Here is a 26,307-nt window from a genome sequence, read left to right as displayed (position 1 = left end):
CCTATCTTAGGAGTAGCAGGACGAGGGAAGGAAGAAGTCCCTCTTCCTGAATAGTGTATGCCCACAAAGGGCAACAGATCTCCCTTTTTACTTCTGGGGGTGCACGAGGCTAGGGCTATTTATGCCAGAATGATGTCTGCACAGAGATGGCTGCCTCCAACAACAGAACGTAGGATTTGTATTAATTTGTTAACACAATGAAATGTAAGACCTAGTTGACTACACTCTGGGTGAATTTTAAATTTTCAGGCAAAACCCAGTTCCTCATCTTTAAAAAAGAAGAGAACTCATGGGATGGTTGCGATAAAATAAAAATTAAAATTTTAACTGGAAGGTACTTTGTGAACTTTATAGTCCTCTGCATGTAATGCAGTATCATGTCAATAAGGGTTATAATAATGCTGTGTTGCTAATTACCATCCTACCTATTACTGCATCTTCTCTATTTGGCTCTTTTTTTTTTTTAAATCTCACTAGAGGGTAAGCTCCATGGGCTGGAGACCTTGTCTGTTTTGCTCACTACGGAGTCACCCACACCTGGTGCTAAGCACACAAAGGCCATTAGACGATGTGTTTTAATATACTTTGTTAGGAAGCGAGTAGAAGCTGTCCCAAATAACTCAACAAATAGTGTTTTCAAAATGTAATCTGTTTCCCCCTTGAGTCAAGGTCAGATGGGGTGCTTGCTAAATGGAGAACTGAGGCTCACCTCAGACCCATGAAATCAGAGGCTCCCCAGGTAAAGTCAGAGGGGGGCTTGTCGTTTTTTGCTGCAAGTCCCTACAGATGAGTGGACCCTTAAGAAATGGCATCTACAGGAATGAAAAACAAAAAGCCTTGCTCTTAGTCATGACAGCCATTCCCAAAGCCCATACCCATGTAAGGCTTGGTGCCAGCCATGGTGGTGATCCGCCTCTCCTTGGGCAGCATCGCGGCGATGTTGAAGTCTGTGATGTGCACATGCCCTGGAGGGAGAGAAGGACCACAGAGAGCGTTAAGTCCATTCAGTCCAGTGGCACAACCATGCTTCCCGCTGAAAGCATCTGGAGCTTCGTCTGTAAATTTTTCTATGCATTTGGGTTGCTGGCAGTGAAAGCTCAATTATTCTGTCCTGAAGACCAGTATGGTCAATCAGGAACCCTCCAGCAGCCAGAATATGATATACAAAGATGAGTCTCTGTAAATCTGTAGTTCAACCTCAGAAAGTTTTAACTTTGGGGACGAAGAAGCAATTTTTGTCCGCAACATTTTTAAGTTGGTATAACCTGTGCGTATCGAGAGGGAAGCAGCCAAGTGTTATTTGAAATGTCAAATTTCCAAGGGTTTCTTATGGGATCTTTTTTTCCTAAGAGACAAACACTGTCGCTACAAAGCAGATGTGAATGCAGACACAGCAGGTCCTCAAATAATGTTGTTTCATTCAACGTTGTTTTGTTATAATGTTGACGAGAAAAATGGATTCCCAGCTGGGGCCCCTGTCGGTGTGGATTTTATACCTCTCCCCATGTCTGCAGGGGTTTCCTCCCACATCCCGAAGATGTGCACGTGAGGTGAACTGGCGTGTCTGCGTTGCCCCACTCTCAGTCAGTGTGGGTGTGTGTGAGTGGCTGTGGGGTGGAAGGGTGGAAGGGTGCCCTGTCCCTCCCTACGCCCCGAGCTGCTGGGGCAGGCTCCAGCCAGCACACCCCTGAACTGGAATAAACGGGTTAGGAAATCATTCTTACTTATTTTTATTAATCTTTCTTAAATGTATGTATAGCTCACATTTATTTCAATGTTTTGTATTAGAAATATATCGGGTCATTATTTAGAAGTGTGGTGATGTTTTGTGACCGGAAATATGCTGTAGGAATTTAACTCTTGTTTATATCCATTAGCCTAGAGTAAAATTGGTTTTATTATATGTTGCCGTGCTCAAAGTTGTGGTTTTCAAGAAACTACCATCGATGTTAAGTGAGGACTTACTCTATTTCTTTGCTAAGAGTCCTCTTCTCCTCCTTGTTTTTCTGAAATATCATTAGCAGTTTTTGTCTGATAGTTCAGGTTGTCCCTTATCGATCCCTAACACAATATCTCATCAAGGGAAAGCAGGGGGAAAACATCAAGTTTTATTTATAAGGAAGTTGTATAAAGAGTTCTAGCCTGGGAGCCAGCGTCCTGCCCTGAACTCTGCCCCTAATACATTGTAGACTTTCAGGCCCATTCTTGTTTTGAACCTAAGTTTGTTTTTATTAAAAAAAAAAAAAAAAGAAAGGAAGAATGGGTGGACTAGATGATCTCTAGAATCTCCTTCAGCTCTAACATTCATGGCATTGGAGCGCGGGTCTAACACTTCCGTTCAGCAGGGAGCAGGCCCTGCAAAGCTCATCAGGGCTCTTGCCCTTACAGCAAGGAGGAGGAAGCGGGCAGCACCAGAAGCTCAGGCAGACAATTCGTTGTGTTAGCTGTTGGCGGGAAACTCATGTGCACTCAGAGGGTCTTGCGTGTGGACATTTCCATTTACATGTTGCTGTGGTCTTGATGAGAGGTGGCTGTAATTGGAGGGGATGTCATCTGATTCTTCTTCCTCATCCCACAGGCCACTCTCCCCCTGCCAAATGTCACTATCTACTCTTTGATAGCATCCAGTCTGCTACTAAAGATAAATCTCATTGCCTTTATTGCCAGGGTTTGTTTTGTGCCCAAAGTGTTTTGTGTTTGTTTATGTGATGACATTTTAATGAAGTAAAAGCAGCACTCACCTAGCTGCAAGTGGAGGTTCTACTGCCTGAGTGGTACCAACAGATGATTTCCATAACTCACCCTATCATAGTACATAGGTGGGCTCAGTTTTTCCTTTCTCACTTTCTCTGCATGGGTCATGCTCAAAGCACTGGGTTGGTGGTTAAAAAGGTTTGATACAAAATAAGTGAGCCTAGAGACTTTGTGGTTAAGAGCCTGTTCTCTGGGGTCAGATATTCGGCTGTGTTACTTTAAGAAGGTGACATATTCTCTCTGTGAAGTTTGGGATGATGATAATCTTCTCATGAGGTTGTTGGAAAGAACAAACGAAATAATGACGGTGGACGGTGGAAGATAGCTCAGCATTTGGCAGGAAGTAAGTGTTCAATTGTTGCTGTTTGTCATGATCAGAAACTCCAGTGTCACAGAGAGTGCAGTGTGTGTGTGTGTGTGTGTGTGTGTGTGTGTGTGTGTGTGTATTTAAAGATGCTGCCCACTTGATGTTTAGGCACATTTTGGGACTCTGCAAGGGAGGAACTGTTAAGGTAGCAGGCTTGGTTCTTCCTCACACCCCTGGACTGTGTTTTTGCCTTTCTCTGTACCCCGTGGGATGATATTAAGAAGCTTAAATTATAGAGGATGTCATAATTGTCATTTTCTCAGAGATACCAGGCAGACAGTATTGTTCCTCTGGTTACAGCATTTATTTACTGGACAGTTTAAGAAAAACACAAGAATTTTAGATACTTTGGAATTGATAGAATTGGACGGGGTACTTACATTGGTAGAATATGAAAACACATATCAGGACAATTGATTTTGAGCCATCCAAGATCTAATGACTTCTTGGGCTCTGAACTAGTGAGTGAGACATGTGAGGAGAACGGTAGCCTGTATGCTCTAAATTAAAAACATTTTTAAAGTCAAATTCTGATGTACAAGCAATTTCATTCATACCATGGACAGATTCTCCATTCTCTGAAAGGATTTAGCTCCTTTCAATATGAAACTCTCCTGACGAATATGAACCATTATGAGTCAGTAAGAATAAAACAAAGTTTCTGCCTGCTGCTCAGTGGGGCGCTGAATGGAAATATAAGCAATGTGGTGTATACACAGGTGACTTAGAGGGACGGGCATAGGAGGCAAATCAGAAATAGGCACTCATCCTTCATAGCTGCAAAAATCTCCATGTAAGAGGCACATAGGATGGCCCATCAGGGGTGAAATATTATAAATGTGGATGGAGAGGGCAAATGAGGGTTTCAAATGTGAGACATGGCAGATCACAACAGAAGACCCTCCAAAAGGCAGGCACTGATTTGTGGTTCTGCAGATTCCCACAAGAGCAGCTCTAGGCAATGAGCTCAGGATGATGGGTTACCAGGAATTGATTTATTGAAAAGTGATTAATTATGCTTGCCGAACAATGCCTAAAAGACTTAGTTTTTCAGAATCTGAATAAGAAAAAAGTAAATAACCTCAAAAATTATCCGCCCCCGCAAAAAAGAATTATTTTCACCAGAAGATCTCAGGACAATGTTTACAGAATAGCTCTCAATCTTGTTTGTTTGCTTCTATCCCATTCAAATATCCATTCCTTCCCAAAGCAATGCTTCTCTTATTAACTGCAGTGACTCTCAAGCTGAGTTCAGGATGGGAGCATAATACAGAAAAGCCCCATCTTAATTCATTGTCCAAACCCAAAAACTCGAGAGTGAAAGGGGTCACTGTAAATCGTACACAGAGAGGAGCTACAGTTGGGACTGTCCTGCAGGCCGAATTGGGTGACTGCTCACAGTCTCTAAGCCCCTGAGCCCCAACCCCACCAAGAATAAAACACCCTGAAAAGCGGGTTTAGCTCCCTGCACACACGAAGGAAAGCAGAATGGGGCATCGACATTGTAGTTACCTGAGAATTAGGGTTCAAGAAAATTGCTTAAACACAAGACCTAACACACAGACACTCAGAATCTTTGGTGTATTCCTTCTGGAATCAAACTAATTCTCTAGTTCAAGACAGGTACATACCCGGCGTCTCCTCCCTCTATCTGATACAGACAAAGCCCCATAAAATAAGATGAAATCGTCTAAGCTTCTCTAGGAGAGAAGGCCCTACTGCCTCATGGGCTCATACTGGTATTTAACTTTACTGAGTGGTTTCCTTGTGGCAGACACTGCAATCAAGCACTTATATATAGTATGTCAGTCTTTACAGTGACTCTAGAAGTAGGTACTCCTTTCATCCCCAAAGAAACTAAGGTGCAGAAAAGTTTAGGGAACCTGTTGACACTCTCAGAGTTAGTAAGAGAATAGGGTTTTGAACTCAGGCAATCTGGCTGCAGAATCCGTGCTCTTAACTACAGTATTAGTAGCTTCTAAGGGTGGTTAAACTAGAGGATTAATTTCTTTCTGAACCTTTCTCCTAATCTACCATCACCAAGTTGACAAGACCATGAGGAGGAGAAAGAAACTGAATGAGAGAGAACAGGATGAACTCATGGTTAAAATAAGATAAAACCACATCTGAGTTCCAAGATTAAAATCACTGTTCTCTGAAATGGAAAGTAAATCTTGAACAAGTTTTGGTTGTTAAGACCTATATGTCTCCATTTAGGGCCTCAAGAAATGGAGGAGCAATATATTGTACACAAAGAAACCGGGGCAGGTTGGACAGAACCTCAACTTGGGTTCTGGTTGGCCAGACAGCCATGCACCCTTGTAAGGCTGCAGTGGGCAGATAGAGCACCCTTTTCTAAATTGTGCAAAGGGGGCCTCTGCAGGTTTGGGGAGGCCCTCTTCACAACTGCGAAAATCTATAGAGTTTATTTACAACAGAGAGAGAGAAGATCCGCTTCCTATTTAAGGCAGGGATGGCTGGTGAAAGTCACCTTCATGCTAAGTCTCACCATTGCTCACATTTCTGAAATACAGAGAATCCGTTCCCAAATGTCAGAAGCAGTAAAGAGAAGGAAGAAATAAGGCGTTGAAAGAAAGTGGAAAAAATCTTTTTAGACAGTCTATAAATAAATTATGACCCTGAGCTTTGAAATTAGAGGCCGTACGCAAAAGTGTTTCTTAGCCCTGGGAGCACAGGTGGGGGCTGGCAAATCGGTTTAAAATGCGACTGGGTAAATAAATAATGAGCAATTGATGGTACTTGGAGTTTCAGTCCATCTTGCAAATCCCTTCTGTTAAAGTCAAATGAATAAGGAGCTTTGCAGATTTATGATTCATCTAGCAGCTTTCTAAAAACAAGGATCTTATTGCCACTAACATTTATAACTCGCAGGCCGCGTGTCCTACAGGTCCACTCCGATGCACCAATAAATCCAAATGCACATTAAATATTAGGAAGAGATTAGAAACATTTAATCATTGCTGGCAAAAGCTTGTTCTATGGGACATCTTTAATCAGTGTTTTTTGAATTTCAGACATTCATTTTTCACCTTCATGGTTTTTGCTGTATCCCTATATCACGTTCACAGCTGGGTACCACATATACCATCATCTACCTTATGTTTTTCTTTAAACTGACTGCTTTTTAAAACTGAAAGATCTTTGAACAGAAAATGTGATATCTCCTCTGCAAGTGTAAAACCTTTTGTGCCTCCTAAGAAGGAAAGCATAAAAGTAGAGGCAGTGAGAACAAAATAGTGTCACCAATTTCTAGGGAGATGCTATTGCCTGCCAAATGCTCTAAGCTTGAGGCCTGTTCTGTCTTAATGAGAAAAGGGAGATGATTGTTATAAAGATATTAAGGCAAACCAGCACCAGAAAACTGTGGCCATTTTCTTGAAATCAGTAGGAGTGGAAGAAAATTGAAAAGAGAATGGCTTTCTCATTATGTAAATTCAATGTTATTTAAGGATGTATTGGTGCACTACGCCACTGCTATAAATACTAGAGTTCCCCCATATTGTCCCTCCCACTTACAAAACTCAACTGAAACAAGCAAGACACCTTTTCCACGTGTCATACTCCTTTGCAGGGGATAATCGATTTTGTTCTACGTGCAAGTCATGGTGGTTGCAAACAAATCATCTACTTACCATGTTCATCAAGCAAAATATTGTCAGGTTTCATATCCCTAGGGGAGTAAAAAGAAAAGAGAAAGTTGCTCATAATAAAACAAACAAACAGAACTGAAGGGGGAAAGGGAAAATGCTAACACAGGGTTGAAATAATGTACTAGCCGCTCCCCACCTCCATCACTCCTAATCTCATTCAGTTCCCACAGTGAATCTGTGCAACAGTTACCATTAACATCCCCAATTTCTAGATCAGAAAACTGGCTTAAAGAGGTTAGGTAACTTAGCCCAAGGTTAGAGCTAATAAATGGAAGAATGAGGTTCTGAACACAGTTCTCTTTCAAAAGCTCCGACTCTTATTTCTATAGCATATGATGTCTAAGCATGTAAGTATCACTCCATAGGGTCATATGGGGCATTTAAATTGTCATGAGGTAGTAGAACTAATTATTTTCATCTGGTAACTCCGGAGTGAACATAACCACTCTATACAATAAAAAGAAAAGGTCTATAATGTGATCATATTTTAAACTTGCAGAGATTAGAATATTTTTTAGGATGACGCTATAATTCTCTAGTTACTTAACAAATATTATTCCTGGGGTAGTTTATCAGAAGATTTGCACGAGTCTTCCCTGCTTTTGGTAAGATCCTCAAATCCGTAGGAGAAATCCAACGAAGGGAGTAGTTTGATGATGAACCCTTAGGGGAATGACCTAGAGAGTTTTCAAAATTCTCCTGAAACAACTGTTACTGGAAGCGGCACTCCTCAGGCAGAGGACAGCCTGGCCATTTACAACAGCCCTTGCTCCTCCACTCTCAGGATTTTACTGTCCCCCCCCGCCCCTGCCCTCCCCGCCCAATGTACCATGAACGCCCATCAACCTGAATTCACAGAACCCATTAGGGAAGAAATTCTGAAATAGGTTTTGGGAACACATTTTCAGGCTACTCAAGTGGCTTTTATGTCCCTTGAATAAGACGACCTTCGTCTTTGACAGACCGAGATTGTCGGAGTCTTCTTTCCTTGAAAATATTAATGAATAACAAACCCTTTACCTACAAGTAGAACCAGGCACATGCCACACCCAACATGCAAGTGCATGGGAAGCCCCATGAGCTTTGAGTATCTTAATTAGTTTGTTAGGTTCCGAAAGTTAATTCTGGATTCATAAGTGATCATCTGAAGCTGTGGCAATTTTTTCTCTGGTGCAGGGTCCATTTGCTGAAAAGATACGAATGTAAGGGGTTTTCAAATTGCATGTTTCTATGGCTGTCTTATATCTCAGTATTTCAGATTCTACCCCAAGCCTTTGATGGGTCCCATTATTTCAAGAATTATCAAGTCCAAACTCACTCATAAAGGCCCTTTCATCATCTGGCTCCTGTGCTCCAGCCACATAGAAAGACGTGGAATCCCATGAATGCTCCCTGCCTCCCTCCACCTTCTGCTATTTCTTTGTTGGAATCAGAGCCCTCTCACCTGTGCACCCAGACAATACCAATTTATCCCTTAGCTCATATCTCAGATGCCACTTCCTGCAGGGAGCCTTCCCTGATTCTCCAATTCTGAGTCAGTGGCTCTCCTGTGTGTTCTCCAGGGTATACTTATTTCATAACAACATTTATCGCACTTATGTTTATCTTTTCTCCAACTGGATTGTGAACTCTTTGGTGTCAGGGACGGTTTCTAGATTAATGGCATACTTCATCACCCAGGCTCTCATTGCCTGGTGGGAAGTTAAAAAAAAAAAAAAAAAAAAAGACTAAATGATACCAGGAGAATTTCTAGCGCACTCAAGGTTAATCCTAACAGTATCTACCAGAGTGCTATGGTACGACCGAAAATCTACAGTTTAAAGCTTGAGGTAAACCAGGTGTTAGGCTCTTGCTCTCTTTCAGACCAGCATCTAGTGAGCATCAGTGTCTGCCAAGTGAGGAGGAGGCCCCGGGGAGCCCTGGTGAGAAAGAAGACACTCGGGTGTGGCAAGATCAGCATAATGATTTGGTGGCTGAAATCTATGAGGGCTCGCTGGGAAAAATGAATTGCTGTGGGTCAGACACTTCATGAGCTTTCTGTAAATCCCTGAGCATCATTTTTCTTATTTATTAAAGCCACATATCGTTATACCCACCACTTTCCCCAGAAACTACCTTGATGCTTAAGAATAATATAGATATCAGAGAGGGACCGATTAGTTTCATGTGATACTTCTTACTTTGATCTTATATGCATTTATTCATTAAACATTTACTTTGATAAGTCACCAAGCTAGGACCTAGGAAACATAAAGACAAATGAGGATGGAAGGAACAAGAAAGTTTCCAAGAAACCATGCCAAAAGGTTTAAAGTGGTAAAGGGGCATGTTTACTACTAGATTCAGAGAAAGATTATGAGGAAAATCTAAGACAATTATAAAAGAAAAAGATTTTTAGTATAAAAATAAAATCGATAGGCATAGAGTCTAAGTCTATAGTTTTTCCAAAATGTGATGTAGTAACTTCTAAGTCACTACAGGGTAAATTGCGGTATGATAACATTGTTTATTCATGTACTGAGGGAAAGAAAATGAACATAAACCTGTGTGCTAAATAAAAATTTCTGCTAGAACAAGCTGAGATTTTCTAGTTCTGAAATTTAGTACCACTTCCTTTTCAATCTTCTCAAATAATCCTAAATATGAAATAACTTATGCCAAAATGTTTCACTCAAGGGAATCTATAATATAGTTTCATTTAAGGTCATCTATAATATGCTTTAACTTGGTGGTTACCAAACCCGGATATGTTTTGACCAAAATGGATTCTGTGACCAAGCTCAGTCCCACAGCCATCAGACTATCTGTAAGCAGGCTCAGGTGTCTGTCCAAAAACAGACTCTTCTAGGACCCTTTTGATGTACAGCCATGTGCAGAAATGACATCCAGTTATTGTCCAAATCCAAACATATCTGATTTTAAAAGATGAACCTCTTAAAAGCTTATCTATGGATGTAAAGGCGTCGGAAAAGTATACCATCACTCTTAACAAATTCTGTGGTTAAAATATATATGGCGGTGTCTTACAACCTACACATCATTAACAGGTAGCTAGTGAGTTTCTGCTCACTGTTATTTATCATTCTTGGTGATTACAACGTCTGTGTGGATTTACACTTAATCCCTTAGCTTCTCACTTCCCTGACTTTCCTCTAATAAGGTTTTGATTTATCCCACTCAACTGTTTCTTTATTCCCATCTCCTTAGTCATTCTTTTGTCATTACTCCAGCCTACCCCCTGGCCAGCATGACCTTCTATCAAATATAATTCCCAAACTGGCACATCTAACATACCAAATTCTCAGAGAAAGGAATCTCTTCTGTATTGTTCAATGCTCTAGCTCCCAGGTTTATAAAAGTACCCAGAACAAAGGAAGTGCTGAAGTAAATATCTGTAATAAAAATTAGTAAATCTGATTCCTTGGCTTCTTAAACGTCTGGAATAATAAGTCATGTATTTATTTTTCTTTTAAAGAAAGAAAAATGCAAAAACAAAAGAACAACAATCCTCTCCCTCACACCCCCCAAAAAACCCTCTATCTCTGTCTCTGCCACATGCACTGTATTTACTGTTGGCTGACTAAAAAAATTGATTGTTTTTAGCAAGCGAGTGATGTACATTAGAGTAAGAGTGATAAAGAAGTGATGTCTGCACGATTTAAGCCTATCATTTCAGAGGGTTCTATAGAATTTGGGGAGTGGGAAAGCGCAATTCTGGGAACACACATTCTGTAGAAATTCTTCACTGCATCTTGATGTGATGAAACAGAAAAGGCTATGTCCTGCCGAATCCGTTGATTCTTTCTGTGGGAACTAGAAATAGAGTGTGCAAATACAGAGCTCCCTGTGACAGAGTCCAAGGCGGAACTGATATATCTGCTGTTCTCGCTTGAATGACTTTACAAGACATTAGCAGAACTTAATAGGCTAATTACATCCCTTCACTGTGCCTATCCTGGAATCAAGTTGCTCATCTTGAAATCTGATGTGGGGTATTGTGAGAACAGGGAACAAGAAAATCAGTGTATCCAAACCAAAAATCAACTCCTTCAGTGTCCCACAGCTTTCTGACAGGTCTGCTGTCTGGGTTTAATTCTTCGTTACATAGTGTTCTCCTAGACTGGGTCCTCTCCAAGTTCTTAGGGGAAAAAATATTATATATATAATTCTATTGGTCACATAAGCAAATCTAAATTAAGAAAAGAGTGAGGTGGAGGTAGGCGAATGTGAGGGAAGATTACAAGCAAAAACATAGTTTGGAACAAGAGGCAGAAGTGAAAAGCTGATGGATTGGATTATTGTGGTCCAAGTCTCATCTTCTATCTCTTTCTTACCAACTAGATTATGATGCCTCTTTTTCTTTTTTTATTGATACGTAATTGACATAATGTATCATTTAGGTATATAACAATAATTTGATCTTTGTGTATATTATCTCCACAGGAAGTCCAGTTAATATCCATCACCATGTATAGTTATAATTTTTTTTCTTATAACGACAACTATGAAGATTTACTCTTAGCAACTTTCTGGCTACCAAATTTTTTTGTTCAACCCAGCATTTCCCAGTTTGTTCAAAGAAATATGAGTTACAGAAGCCATTACAAGGAAATGAAGTAATGGGACTGAGGGTTTGCAGGCATCCAGTGAATATTGCCTATAGACCTATATAATTATATAAAATATAAAAATTAAGTTATTAAAATGTAAAAATGTACAAAAATATACATAATTACACATTTGTATATTCATTCTAGGCAAAACTGGCTTTTCACGGATAGCCTTGATTTTTATTTGTCATTCTAGTATACTTGGCCCAATTTCATTGTATATTAATAATTAAGGTGATGAGGGCAGTGATTTTTCCACCATGAACATGTCATACGTTATCCCTTTATGAATTCGGGTCTCTTTTCCCAAAGTGTCACTCAAGGTGCTAGCTCACTCACCATGTCTTCTCCCACGGCCTCTGAATTTCTCCTCACTTGTCCGTAACAGTTTAGCTTATACACCCAATCAGCAAAACAAAAGCTACATTGTTAGACCCTCATCCCAGGGTCTCTTCTCCAGCCCGCACAGCCTAAGCAACTTATTGACATATTCATCCAACAAAGATATCTTTCTTTGGTGGTGTGGGAGGGGCAGTAGGGATCAGATGTTTAAAGACCATCTGGTGAAAAAAGATTAAAATTCTTCAGTAAAGACTAGCTGAGAGAGTTACAAAGAACCATTTAAGTCAAGATCTAAGAACTCTTAACAGTCATAGACTTCCAAAGTTGGCATGAAATACCTTAAACATTTTAAATGTGACTTGTCATCGAGGCTGAACAAGCAATACATGCAAGTGAGGAGTGCAGCAGAAATCAGCCGACCTTTAAAACACCTCTGAGCCCTGGCCCTCTGTGAATCACCCAAGCCTTCTCCCGAAAGAGGCTCCCTGAAAGCCAGTTCTCACTGATTTACCAGAGGAAAGCAGCAGTATCCACATTTTACCAATACAGAAACGGAGATGCAAGACACTGACTTGCCCATGATCACACAGCTCATAAATGGCAGAGATGGAATTTAAACATCAGGTTCTTTCCACTATTACTCACTTGCTTCTCTTCTATAGAATGGCAGCTAGGTTCCGAACTCGGTGTCTTTTTAATTGGCAGTGTCTGCCCGTGTTGATAAGGAGGGTCTCCATGTTCAAGGAGAAGGAGGGCCATGGCCATAGGAAGAGGTGTTTGAGGATGGTCAATAAAAATTGTTTTAAACTGCTGTCCTTCCCATGAGTAACGAGAATGGTCATAGCTACCATTTATTGTCCGTGCTCTGGCACTCACGGAGGGCACTTGATGGGCAACATATCCTTTAATCCTCACAGCAGCTCCATAACTTAGATGTTACACCCACTTTTGCAGATGTGGAAGGGGTGACCCAGAGAGTTAAAATTACAACCATGTGCCATAGAACGATGTTTTGGTCAATGACAGGCCGCATAGTAATTGTTCGACTTAACTTTCAGAAAACATTAAATAAGTAGAAAGTGTCGGGTGTAGGAAGAGCGAGATGGTGAGAAACTGATGAGACATTGAGGATGTTAAGTAATGAACAGTTGCTTTCAACTACCATTGAACCATTGCGATGTAGTGATAGTGATAGATTTCACTTAATGCAACATGTGAGAAACCAGAATAAGCCCTTTAAATGCTTTACTCCAAACTATCCTCAAATGACTTTATGAAATGGGTACAATTATTATCTCTCTTTCCTAGATAGGACCATAGAGAACTGATATAACTATTCCAGTGTCATCCACTATTACGAGAAGAGTCAGGACTCTGATTCATGTTTACCTGATGCCAGGGGTGATATTTAAAACACCTGACAAGGCACAAACACCGATCAGTAAGAATCCTGAAGGCCATTGATAAAATACCAGTAAAACAGTACCAGTGGGCGGCGACAAAACAGAAGCTTCATCTGACCTGAGGCCTTACTCACTAGAGCTCCAACGGGCAGCAGCAGGACCATGCAGACAGTCATTAGGCTTTTTCTTGGTCTAGTGTCTAGAATAGCTAGTGGGTTCCATTCTCCACCATGTCCATCTTCATGTTTGTCCCACTCTCTGTGAATGCTGAGCCCACATCTCCAAACTGATAACAAATTCAGATATGTCCCTTTCTGACTGGTTCTATATTTTCACTGAAGCACAGAGAAGAAATAAGGATGAGCTAGAGTATTGGCTTGGACAGACTATGATATAGCCTTGGCTCACCTCGCTCATGGCTCCTCTCTCACATGTTCAAACCACAGAGGCCTCTGTTCTGCTCCAGGACTTAACATTAATTTCCACCTTAGATCTGCTTGTCCTGCAAGTGTTGGCTCAAATGCCACCTACTGGCTAGGTCTTCTTTGAGCACTATGCTAAATACCCTTCACCCCCAAACCCGTACTCTTTTTCTTAGATCCTTGTTTATTTCCCATCAAGCCACTAAGCAATCTGTAACTAACGTGATTATTTATGTACTTAGTTCCTTGTTCATTGCGTCTCTTTAACTCAACTATAAACTCTAAGAGGACAGAAACCATGTGCCTGGCACGTAAATAAGTGATCAATACTATGTGTTAAATGACTAAACCTGAAAGAATGACGCTTAAGCTTCGTACTAAAATGTGTGCCAGGCAAAGTAAAATTTAATTTGGACCAAGTCACAGGTTGCATATTAACGAAACTCTTAACCCTTATAGAAATAATTAAAAGCTCAGTGCAGGTTAGTTAAATGTTAACCTGTAAAGACGCAGTTCTTTGCCTTTTTTGTATGGGTTTTCACAAATGGGTGGCCTTGTGTGAAAAGCGCACTTCGAAAGCTTCTTTTGAAACTGCCTGCTGCATAATACAAAGAAGGCAGATTCTCCTGTTTTCACAATGTGTAATTCATGCTCATTCATTATTCGGTAGCTTGGGAGCAGGTGCTGAATAGAACATGTCAACCTAATACCCTCATTACTGCATTGTCATTTTGTTTTTGAGGCTTAAGTGGCCCTTCTGCTTTGGGAGTGAGAAAAAAGAGAATATTTGCAAGGGCTTGTGAGCTACTGAGGAAAGATTCAGCAAAACAAAAGGAAGGGGCATTTTCTTAACCACTCCATAGAAAACGGTAGCTGAAACCCAAATCTATCATCCCACTGCAAGAAACAGAAAATATCAATATGCTGAAAGGAAAAAAAGCCACCTTCAAGTGAAACATATACTATATAAGTAATCAAATAATCTATAACTATTTTAATTTTCTCATACCAGACTTGCTGCTTTGATAAACTAAAAAAGACTTAACTTCCCTTTTAGATATTTAAAAGCAGAACAAAACACCTCGGACCAGAGAAATGTTACAAAAAGCCACAGACAGCTGAAATATTTCATCAAATCTGAAATATAGAAGTAAGTAAAGATAATCTCTGGGCAACATGAAATAGGTTACCACATAACTAAAGCTAATGGACTTGACTTAATATTCTCTTGGGTTACTTTAATTTTACAAACAATTCTAACGAGTTTTGTTATCTGATCTCCCACCTCATAATATATCTGAAGCAACATATTAGGAGTGAAGACAGAAGCTGCCCTGAGTAGCACCTGCTAAAGTAGGGAAGACCAAAATCTTAGCAGCTAAGAAAACTTTAAAAACGTACAGTATTAGTTTGCTAAGGCTGCTATAACAAAGTACCACCAATTGAGTGATTAAAAAGAAAAGCAGAAATATATTGCCCCCCCAGTTCTGGAGACTAGAAGTCCACAATCAAGGGACCTGCTTCCCCTGTAACATGTAGGTGAGGGCCCTTCTTTTCTTCTTAGCTTCTGTTGGTTTGCTGGCAATCGTTGGCCTTCCTTCTAGGATTCCGTTTTCTCTTGGAGCTCTCCCTGTGTCTCTTCACATCATATTTCCTCTGACTATGTCTACCTTTGTGTCCAAATTTCTTCTTTTAATAAGGACACCATTTACATTGGATTAGGGCACACTGATGAACTGATTTTTCTTCAATTACCTCTGTAAGGACCCTATTTCCTAATAAGGTCATATTCTGAAATAGTTGGAGTTAGGACTTCAACATATCTTTTTGGGGGGAATACAATTTAACTCATGATACCAACTGAAATTATATATCTAAACTAATGATTGTTGCTATTGAGTAAACTGTACTAAATAGCTCATCTAACTTTGAGGATGTCTCCTATGTTCATTAAGAGTGAAACCGAGGGAGCCTGATATGAAGAGAGTCTTTGCATCAGATAATCCTATTTTCATATCCTTAGTATACTCACTGTATGGCATTGGGCAGGTTACTTCACCAGATCACGATATTGTCAACTACCAAAAAAAGCAGTGTGTGAGAAACACTTAAAAGCCCAGTGCCTCGTTCTTGGTATATGCATAATAAACGATAGCTCTCCTTAAGTCATTAAGAAAATGACAGGTATACTTTGTACTATAAATTAAATGATTAAAATGTGGGTGAGCAGAAAGGACCAAACACCTTCAGGAATTAGAAAAACATCTCTCTAGATAACTCACTCCCATGGGCTTCAGAAAGCTGGGGTGTCACTGTTGGCGAGTTCATTCATCAGGAGCTCCTCTGTCACTCAGTGATCGTTGACTAAAATGATTAGCTGCAAAAAGATCTTATTTTTTTCCTAAGAATTTTCACCTCAGGAAAATAAAATGTGACTTTCAAGATACCACAGTGACTCGGAAAAGAAGATGAAATCTCAGCCTAGAAGATCTCTGAAGACTTTGGTTAAAACAAATAATTTTGGTTCACAAGTGAACTGCCAGTAAGACCGTGATTAGTAAATGTGCTAATAGCTGTTTATCACACCTCACTCTCACACAATCTTTAGATAGTTCACTACTGTCACGCAGCCTTCTTGGAGAGAAACGGGTATGTGGTAGGGAACAGAGGAACGATGAGATCACACTTTGAAGAACATCCTACCAGGGATGAGAGGAAATCACCCTAGACTCGTAGGCATGGAAAAAGCATTCCTGATCATCGTGTCAAACCTCTTCACTGCTTGCTTGACAGGAAAGTTTGGGGTTATGTTTAAGGTCATACAGAAAATTGGTGTCAGATGCTGGTGTAGCATAACTTGCATAAGTACCAGCCCCTGAGTATGCGCTGGTCATGCAGCTTGCTTCTAAGCAATATTATGTGGCAAAGGTGATGGGATGTCACTCTTGTTTTATATATAACTATATATACAATTATATATAATTGTTATTCAGTGAAATACACTATCTTGCTAGTAGATCCTCTCTAGCATCTTCTCTCTTCACTGAATTTGAAGAAACAAGCTGACATGAGTCCTGTAGCCACAAAGAAATGAATTCTGCCAACATCCTGACTGAACTTGGAAGCAGACCCTTGCCCAATCCAGCCTCCAGAAGAGAACCCGGTTCTAGCCAACACCTTGACTGTAGACTTGCAGAGGTCGCAGCTAAAATGTAGCTAGATTCCTCACATGAAGAACTGTGGGATAATCAATGTGTCATTTTAAGTCACTACATTTGTAGTAATGTGTTACACAGTAAAAAAAAATACAGCATGGAGGAAAGCTCCACACATCATCAACACACAATGGGAATGTGTGGAAGAAATTAAAAGATAACATCATCCATAGCAACCTCTACCTTTTACATTCATCCAAGGATCATGTGTATGTACTGTCCTCATTCATTTGGTCAGTCATCTATTTATTCAGCAACCATTCTGATTTAGATTTTATGCTAGGGATTAGAACATGAGGGAGGTGTAGTCTCCACCCATAAGCTTAGGAGGAAGAGACAGTGTTTTATAAAGAATATTGTGATCCAGGGGCTACCGTTAGAAGTATGATCATGACCTTTGTGAGTGTGAGTATCATGTGTGCATGGGTAGCTCAGGATACAGACATCACTGCTTATTTACAGTATATGCCAGAGAATTTAAACACCTTTCCGATATAAGTTTTGAAGTGTTTACTTGACTTCCTTTCACACTGTGATATTACCAACTCTAGACAAAGGGGAGGCATTGATCCTTTCACCTTTGGAGGTCAGCACTGAGTATTGTCTGGCGAACATGCTCAAGAATAAGTTTCTGAATTATTTATGATAGAAGCATTATTCCTAAGTTTTTCTCTTCACTATCATCTTGATTGTCATCACTATCAAGATGACAATTTCTAGATCAGTGATAGAAACTTCTCACGAGTAGCGAGTACAGTCCAAGGGGGATGTGGGAAGACTAATTCCTACATGCATCTTACAGAGGCTCTAAGATGAACCTGGGTGTCACTTATTGGTTCCTATTATTATAGCAAAGAAGACAAAGGTGATGAATAAAATTACCATCCTGTGTTTCTTAACAATCATAAATACTCTTTTATTCCTACTTTAATGTATCAGTGATCAACTGCAGATGAAATTTTTGCAACTTTCTCTGTCATACTGTAATTATTTACACAAATTGCCTAATTCGGTTTTTATCATATTCCTATAGGAATTTAGAAAGTGGTGAGTTAAACTTCAGAAAGTGGGGCCGATTCTTAGAAAGAGAAAGAAACGATCAAACATACACTCGACTGGTATTTTAATGCAAGACAATTTACTCTTTAACTGTCCCATAGAATTCTTCTCATTAGCTTAAATTCATAATTGAGTTTTCTTTAACATCTAACAAGGGAGTGAATACAAACTGTTTTGGACTGTAATAAATGCTTTCCATCACATTATTCACTGCAGATACTGTGGCAATCCTCAAATCAAATAGGACCGTCCCATGAGAAGGATTGTAATGAGTTTTATTTTCTTTATTTTTTTTCATTTTGTCCACATTTAAAAATTTTTATTCAATGATGTAATGTAAGTAAAGGGGAATATTGCATTAGAAACTGGTCATAATTTGGAAGCTAAAGCTGATTTTCAGAGCTGTACTCATAGTAAAATGTTTGACTTCTTGACTAACAAGAGAACTGTCTAATTGTACAATTCAAAATTAATGGTCATTATGCATTCCTGTGTCTTTTATGAGTATAGAAAAGAAAAATTCTAAAATTGAGGAAAATTAGCTAAACAGTCCATGTATTTAGGAAAGTACAGAAAAAAATTCAAGTCTGTGGATTTAAAACAAAATTCTCCAAACAAAATTAAACAAAACCCCATTATGTCTCACTTGGAGTTTATAGCAGAAACAGGACCTATGGTGTTTAAAAGAATAACTAGGCTAGACATGGCTGGCAGAAAAGTCAATGCAAACAAAAAAATTAAAACAGCTCATTCAGTGTTACCACCGAGGGACAAATGAGAACTTTCATTTAGCTCCCCTTACAAGGACGAGACTCTCCTTCCTGCTCTGGATAGTAAGATCTTTTTTAAGCCCTCTGAGCTCTCAAGAAACTTTGTTTTGTTACCCAAAATCATCATCTTCTCTGAATGACTTTGATCTTACATAATTTAGCTTCTAGTTTTAGGCTGTCCCGTCATCTGTTGGTTCCACATGTATCACAGGCGAAGATGCCTGTGCAGAGAGACTGTGGGAACCTGAAGGCAGGTGGTCATGGCTTACAAACCATGTCCTCCTCCGGGCTTACCACTGTGCTCCATCAATATCCGTAGGGTGGCTAAGAGTTCTGCGCTTCCTTTGGGTGATGTCTGACCTACTTGTTAGCTAAGTTACTTTCTGAACCAGAGTTTCATCAACTGTAAAATGGGGACAATAACACCATCAACCTCCCGGAGTTTTGGGCAGATTGAATGAAATAATTCACAATTGCTTAGCAGAGCGCCTAGTGCCCAGGAAACCCTCAGTAAATGGCGGCCTCCTGCTCCACACACATTTGCTGACTGCTTTGGACAATTTTGAATCTCCTACCATGTCCAAAGGCAAAATGGTTCCAATCTGAATTTACTTTTTTTGTTTATTTTTATGATTTGAATTTAGAGGTCATGTTTTATAGCTGCAGTTTTATGCAAATGGTCTTTCTTTGTCTGGGGGGATCTATTGTATTTCATCAATTCTTATTCTTCACTCACATTTTAATGTCTTGGCACTCCCAATGTATCTTACAACCCAGTCTTCTAAGTAGCTGAGAGATGTTTTGTTGTCTTAGATTCAGTCGAATCCAGTATGAATTTGCTGATTCTTTTGAAGAAAGAGATTTTAGAATTAGAAGCCTCCATCTCTTCTTCTAAATTGCTCTTTATGCTCTTAACTCTGCCCCACAAGCCCCACCCTCAGAACGCCACCTTTGTTAACCTTTAAATGCTGTAGACAAAGAGAAACTGCTTATTTTCACCATGTACATGTTTTTAAGCCATTTGACACCATTTCAAACAGATACCACTTCAGATTGATACCTGCTACTCTGAGGGCGAAAAGTCCTGGTTGTAAGAGCTCTCTCACAGTTAAGACATCTGGTCACTGCTGTCTTGGAAAGCCTTAGTGATGTTGATGTATGTCTTGATTTTTCCAGAACATTTTTGAGTTTGGCCTATTATCCCAGCATAATTACCAATAGCAACTCCTTTCATTCTCAGGATTTATAAGATTAGCCAATGGGAAGACCAAGGTAGGTCTAAAATTTTGGCTTGAATGCCCTATATTTCAATTTTGTCTTTGTTATTCGTAAGCCTGGGTTTCTAGTCAACCAGTCGTTCATGTGGTTCAGGCAGTGTTCATTCCTTCATATTTTTTGCTGCACACTGATTATACAGTAAAAAACAACACACACATGGCCCTAACTCAAGGAGTTTACAATTTAGTGGAGCAGACAGACATTAATTAATTAAACACCCAGAATGTCACAACTCCTCAGGAGAGGTACAAGATGCTACAGCTGCCTAGAAAATACAGCACATGGGGAGGCGGGGTGGTCCTTGTAGGCAAGAGAATTACAGCTGAATTGTTTTTTGATCCCAAGAGATGTCATCTCATTTTAATACAATATTCAAAATGTCATTGAGTTAGCTTTCACTTCATTTGCCATGGTAAGGAGACACTTCAGTACAAAGAGGCCCTTTTGAAGACAGGCATGAAGTAATATGATTGTGGGTATGTAAAGGATAAAGAACAGAAAGTTAATTCTTGGTTTCTTATTAAAGTGGCAAAATGATAAGGGGGGTAATAAACAACGAGGGAGAGAAGAACAGAACAATGACATTTGGTGTTCATAAGCTCCTTGCGGGTACTAAGTACATCAGGTTTTGGTTTGGTTTGGTCTTTTTCCTTCTGAATTCCTTTTGGAACACAGTTCTAAAAATGCTCAGAGCATCTTATTGTGATGACAGGGGAAATGAAGCCCAGAGAAAGAAGGCACAGAACCAGTTTCAAACTGGGAAAGGGGAAGCAGGCTGGCTCTTACCACGCTGGCTTCCCATCATGCCTGCCATCATTTCTGAGATCTACAACGTCAACAACCAAAACAGACTGTGACGTGTCAATTCATCTCTGAGAGGGACTCCACAGGCTACACATATGAACAGTTCTCCTCAGAACTGCGGGAGACCAGAAACGAATATAGGAGCTAGTATGAGGGAAAGATTGCTTGTGAACTGGATTCCTAGTTATTGACAGAACACCAGGCATGTAAATTTGCTTCTGAGAATCTACATCATGAATGATTCACTGGTCTGCTTTCATTCATCTGTTGCCTGAAGAGCACATTTCCAATACAAATAGGCGATTCCAAAGATAAGAAATTAAGTCATAACTAACTATGTCAGTGTACAGGACCGACGCTAAAAAAAAAAAAAAAAAAAAAAGTCCATGGTGCCTGGATGAAGAATCTCTAACTTATGATGCTACATCTTTATCCATAGGCTCTGCACTAATCCAGATAAACATAAGTGTCAATTAGTCACAAGTAAATATTTATCTAGCCAAATTTTTACTAAAAGACATAATTGTACTTTAAAAACTCAGCAAATTCTTTAAAGATTAGAGATGACGATAGCAAAGTCACATGTGCTGGTTTTTCATTTAATGATGTATATAATTAATACATGTATTTCATATGTGTAATAAATGCAAGTTTGGATAGTAGACAGAGCTCTTACTCTAGGATTAGAGATGACTAGGTTTAAATCTGGCAATGCCATTTATCAACCGTCTTTGGTAAATCTTTTAGCCACAATTTCCTCATCTGTATAGTGGGGATGCTATAATGAAATGAGGGAGTCCTTCTTGAGTTTTTAGAATTTATTAAGATAAAATATGGAAGTATTCAGCAGTGCCTGCTGTGTGGTAAGTCATTAGTAAACAGTAGCTGCTATGATAGTGATTAGGTTCAAAATTCTTATAAATAACCTAGATGATTTTAATTTAATGTCTCCTAATTATGGTTTTCTCATATTTAATACTAGTCTAACTGTATCTGCTCTATCACTTATCACAAATTATTACTGAGATCAAGTGAGATACTCTATTGGAAATCATCATTAAAACTACCTAATTCTTTACAAATATAAAGTATTATCACTCTCTCTCTATTGTCTATTTGGGTACATAGCTACTTATGTTGCAGTTGACCCTTAAACAACACAGGTTTGAACCATGCAGGTCCACTTATATGTGGATTTTCCTCAGTAAATACACAGTAGGCTTTCCTTATCCTTGGATTTGGCATTTACCAATTCAACCAACCATGGGTCATAAACGTTATTTTTGCTCCTCAGTTGGGAATCCTCAGATGTGGAGGCTGGACTGCATGAGTTATTCTGTGCCATTTTATATAAGGACTTGAGCATCTACAGCACCCCCGTGGACACTGAGGGATGACCACAGTTATGTTGAGTCAACATATGGGGAGTCAAAAGTTATGTGTGATTTTCGAGTGAGGGAGATCAGCACCCCTAACCCCGACACTGTTCAAGGCTCAACTGAGTTTGTCTTTATTTAAAATAAATGCCCCAAGTGAGGAGACACGTTGCTTTTGCTGACTTCTGTTGCAGCTCACACAGTGGGGACTCAGTATGGGAGGATGACAGGCAGATGTTAGGACTCAAATTTTCTCAATTTTCATCCTTCCCACTTCTATTTCTTTCCCTAATGAACTTTCTTAATTTCTATTTCAATTAATTCCCACATTTAATATTTATTAAGCTTCTGTTTGTCACCTTTTCTCCTCTTTGTCTAGGCTTAGCAATAAAATATCACCAATATTCATTGATTCTGATCTTGTTGTTTACTAACTGTAACCTTTGGTAGGATGTGCTTAGTTTCTTTTTTAAGTGCAAAATAAGGACAACAACCCTACCTCAGGGGACTGTTGTAAGAATTAGGTAAGGATTAAATGCCATGTTCAACGAGGACCTGTGGAATGCGGTGGATTGTGGATTCCTTCTTGGGCACGGAGCCTGAGGCTGTGCCCTTGGACTTGACTGACCTGTGGATGATGCACTGGCTCTGCAGGTAGTCCAGGGCCATGGCCAGCTCACAGATGAAGAGCTTCACAGTGCCTTCCTGGAAGCGGACGTTCTGCTGCAGGTGATAACGCAGGTCCCCGCCCAGCAGGAGGTCCACTACCATGAACATGTCTTCCTCGTCTTGGAAGGAGTACCTGTGACAGAATCGGAAATGAAAATGCATACAGCACATTTACACACTAGAGTCCCAAAGGCCAATGATACCTTGCAGATCAGACCGAAGTGTTGTTGAGCTAAGAGGTCTGACTTTGGCCCTCAGGTTCCACGTATATAAAATGAAAATAATAAGAGTATCTATCACATTAGATCCTACCAAAGAATTAAGTATAATATCTAAGTCATGCCTGGCATATAGTTAAACACCCATTAACTGTTAGCTTACAAAGCTATAAAGCCTAGGAAATCAAGAAAACCCCATTAATCCACATACCATTAACGATCATATCCTAACCATCCTGTTGTAGGAGGTCCATAAAATATGAATTACAAGGCCTCCTCAAACCATCCTCATGCCCATTTTTTCATTGCCCAGCAATGTGATGACAAACCATGTCCCACATTAGTGATAAGAAAGACATAAAAAGGGCAATAAAGAAGATAGTACAGAGTACAAGGAAGTAATTGTCTGTCTTCGGCACGGAGAGTTCCAGGAAGACTGCTCAGCAGAGGTAAAACCTGAGCTCCATTTGAAAGGATGACGACAATAACAATAACTAAAACATAAAGCTAATAACGCTAATGTTCCCACTGAGTGACTTCCCCGGGGCCAGCTCTGAAGCACTCTGCAGCGTGCCCTCTGCAGCCCCAGATGTGGCTCTTGTGCTCCCATTTTACAAATGATGAAGTGAAGGCCCAGGGAAGTTTAACTTGCACAAGGTCAAACACTCCATAAATGGTTGAGCTGAATGGTTCTCCAGGTCCCAAAGAAAGATCTGAGAAAGAAAAGTAGCACATATTAAACAACAGAGTGCTGAGTGGGGAAAGAAAATAGTTTGGGAGTTTGCTGGAATGACAGGTATAATGGAGAAGCTTGAGCCTGGAGAGGAGGTAGTGGGAAGATCCCATGACAGGTGCTCATTCAGAGTCTGTAGGTGTCAGGGAGACATTGAAGGGTTTTAAGTAGAATGTACGATCAGACATGGGCTTCACACTTGAAGGAGCATGAGGTGGAGAGATCAGAAGAGGAAATGAGCCACTGGAGAGCAGATCTGGCCTCTGCCGTTTGCAAAGAGCCTTCTGTAAAAATTCATTCCTACCTAGATTTGTTTTGTTTCCCTCAAAGCAGAGACATGATTTCTAGTCACAATAGAGCTCTCTGTATCAGCACTGTTTTGACATGTTTCTTTTGACATCATGTTATTGAGATCACATTTTAAAGTTTTGTTTGAATCCAGGAATTAAATGCCTGCAAGTAGTGTCCAGGGATGTAAACCAATTCCTAGTGACACATTCCCATGCTTAGAAAACAAATGTAGAATATCAATGATGGGAGAATTGTACTTAGTACATTTTCTTCTTTATAATGATCATTGTGCTAAAGGAGAAGGAGGGGACTTGCAAACAAAAGGAAAAAAAATCATGAAGCATTAATCTGAGCCGGTAACATTCTAATGAAGGCTAACTGTCCCTGATGTTTACTTGTTCAATAAGTAAAATTGCGTGTACCACTGACGACTGAGTCATACAGACAATGTCAGCAATTAAGCTCTTGGGGGAGAACTTAGAAACACAGGAAGTGCTTTGTAAAAAATTTGAGAAATGCATCTTTGATGTTGCCTTTTAGGAAATAATTTTCTTGGTGTTGATGCAATGATGGTTGATTCTGCCATGGGTTTAATGGGCATCAGGAAAGGTGCCTGGACTTGGGCTATTTGGGTTACAATCCTTCCAACTGCACGACTGCCAATTATATTCGTTGAGTTTTACAGGTCTTTCGGAAAGCCGCAAGGTGCTAATTAATATGTAATCATGCCTGGGACCTGTCGCACCCCAGTATCCTCTCTGCTCATATAGCAGAAACAGTGATTACTCATGGGACGTGAGCAAGGTCTTCTGAGATGGCCAGAGAATGAGGCAGAGAGGTGGAGGTGGATGAGTACCGGGTGCCAAAAGAAGGGAGAAGGGAGTGTTAACTGTAAACATATCTAAACGTCAATGGAAATAACCTACGCTGACCAGGTTAGGATACAGAGCAGCTGTGACTGTGTTTAGCTCCACACAAGAGGCAGGTGGAGGGCAGAAATCTGGGGACAGACCAGAGGACTCTCTCCCATTACTTCATTTTAAGGGGAAAACAAGGGTTTTATTAAACTCACCCTGAAGGAACAACTTATTTTATTGAAGCTTGGGTTAAGCTATTTTTATTCAAAGAACAGACCAAAAAGTGCCCATCGAGGCAAAATAACAACAATGTTCGACTACACAAGGGATTATTAATCAAAGGAAGAAGCAGCCAAGGCAAGAGGCAACATGTTTCCCTTGCCTAGTATGAATATAAACTTATTTAACCATGGAGCCAGGTTTGGCTGTTAAAAATCATGTTTCACCTCCAGCATATCAGATCTGAAACCCTCTATCTCAGATCTGAAACTCTCAGAGGGAGAGAAGAAAAGCAATTTATTTTGCAGAACTATCCACAATAAAATATGTGGGTGTAATGCACTTTGGTGATAACTAGAATATTCAAGTTCATATCATAATCTGATATTTTTAAATGAAAGATTAAGAACTTTTTTGTACCTCGGTCATTTATCACATAGACTTACCGTTGCGGTTCCATAACTTTTTTTTTTTTTTTTTTTTGGTATCCTATATCGTGGCTTATTTATTTCTTAGTTGACAGCTCAAAAATTAACAGGTCTGGTTGCAGTGCATATGAAATGCATTGCAAAATATGCTTGGTAAGAGAGGAAATAAGTAACAAAAGACCACCACTCCATCATGTTCGACCCAGACCACCGCAACAGGCTATTCATAGCTCCATTGTGCAATCTTGGACATCTTCAGTTCATTCTACACACCAGTGATACGTTTAAAATGTGAGCCTTATGTTATTCAGCCTTATAAAATCCTTTCATCTCTTTCCATGGTCTATGGGACCCTGTATTGTCCAGTCCAGTTTACTTTTCCAGACTATTGTTTAACATCTTTTCATTCCTCAGCTAGTACGATCAGACATGGGCTTCACACTTGCCTCCCTCTAGCCTTGGAAGCCGTTGATGTGGTGTGACCTGTGCCTGCACTCACAAAGCTGTCAACTGCCTGGTTATTTTCTATTCCTCTTTCAGTCTCAGTCCAAATGTCACTCCTCACAGCGCTGTTGCTCACACTCCATATTAAATCATGCCTCCTCATTCTATACAATGCCATATTCTTGTTCACAGAATTTATCATAATTTGAAAATATTTTCCTGTGTGCTTTTGGATTAACTGCTTTCGTTCCTCCTATGCTATCAGAATGCATGCCTACTTTTACTCATCCTTGACTGCTCAGTTCCTGTACACTATCTGAAATGTATACTCTACAAATAGTTATAGGAAAAAAAAAAAGTAAATTAATAAGTTGAAA

At 39.8% G+C, this 26,307-nt stretch overlaps 1 protein-coding gene across 5 annotated transcripts in view; it reads right to left on the bottom strand.

Annotated features, from left to right (window-relative positions):
- STK32A (serine/threonine kinase 32A) overlaps positions 1-26,307 on the bottom strand; it is a 94,059-nt gene that overhangs the window by 22,430 nt on the left and 45,322 nt on the right. For 4 of the 5 annotated variants that reach the window (XM_023534917.1, XM_011367487.2, XM_023534920.1 and 1 more), the window contains 3 exons: positions 22,700-22,873; positions 6,775-6,812; positions 876-965 (listed from right to left, as the gene is read on the bottom strand). In XM_023534917.1, the coding sequence (XP_023390685.1) occupies positions 876-965; positions 6,775-6,812; positions 22,700-22,873 (302 nt within the window). The remainder of the gene's footprint in view (positions 1-875; positions 966-6,774; positions 6,813-22,699; positions 22,874-26,307) is intronic. The other variant, XM_023534918.1, reaches the window with a different exon arrangement.

Source organism: Pteropus vampyrus, unplaced genomic scaffold (assembly GCF_000151845.1).
Source record: "Pteropus vampyrus isolate Shadow unplaced genomic scaffold, Pvam_2.0 Scaffold134, whole genome shotgun sequence".
Taxonomy (NCBI): Eukaryota; Metazoa; Chordata; class Mammalia; order Chiroptera; family Pteropodidae; genus Pteropus; species Pteropus vampyrus.
The sequence above is the reverse complement of the archived record's forward strand: the minus strand, read 5'-3'. Positions and strand labels throughout refer to the sequence as shown.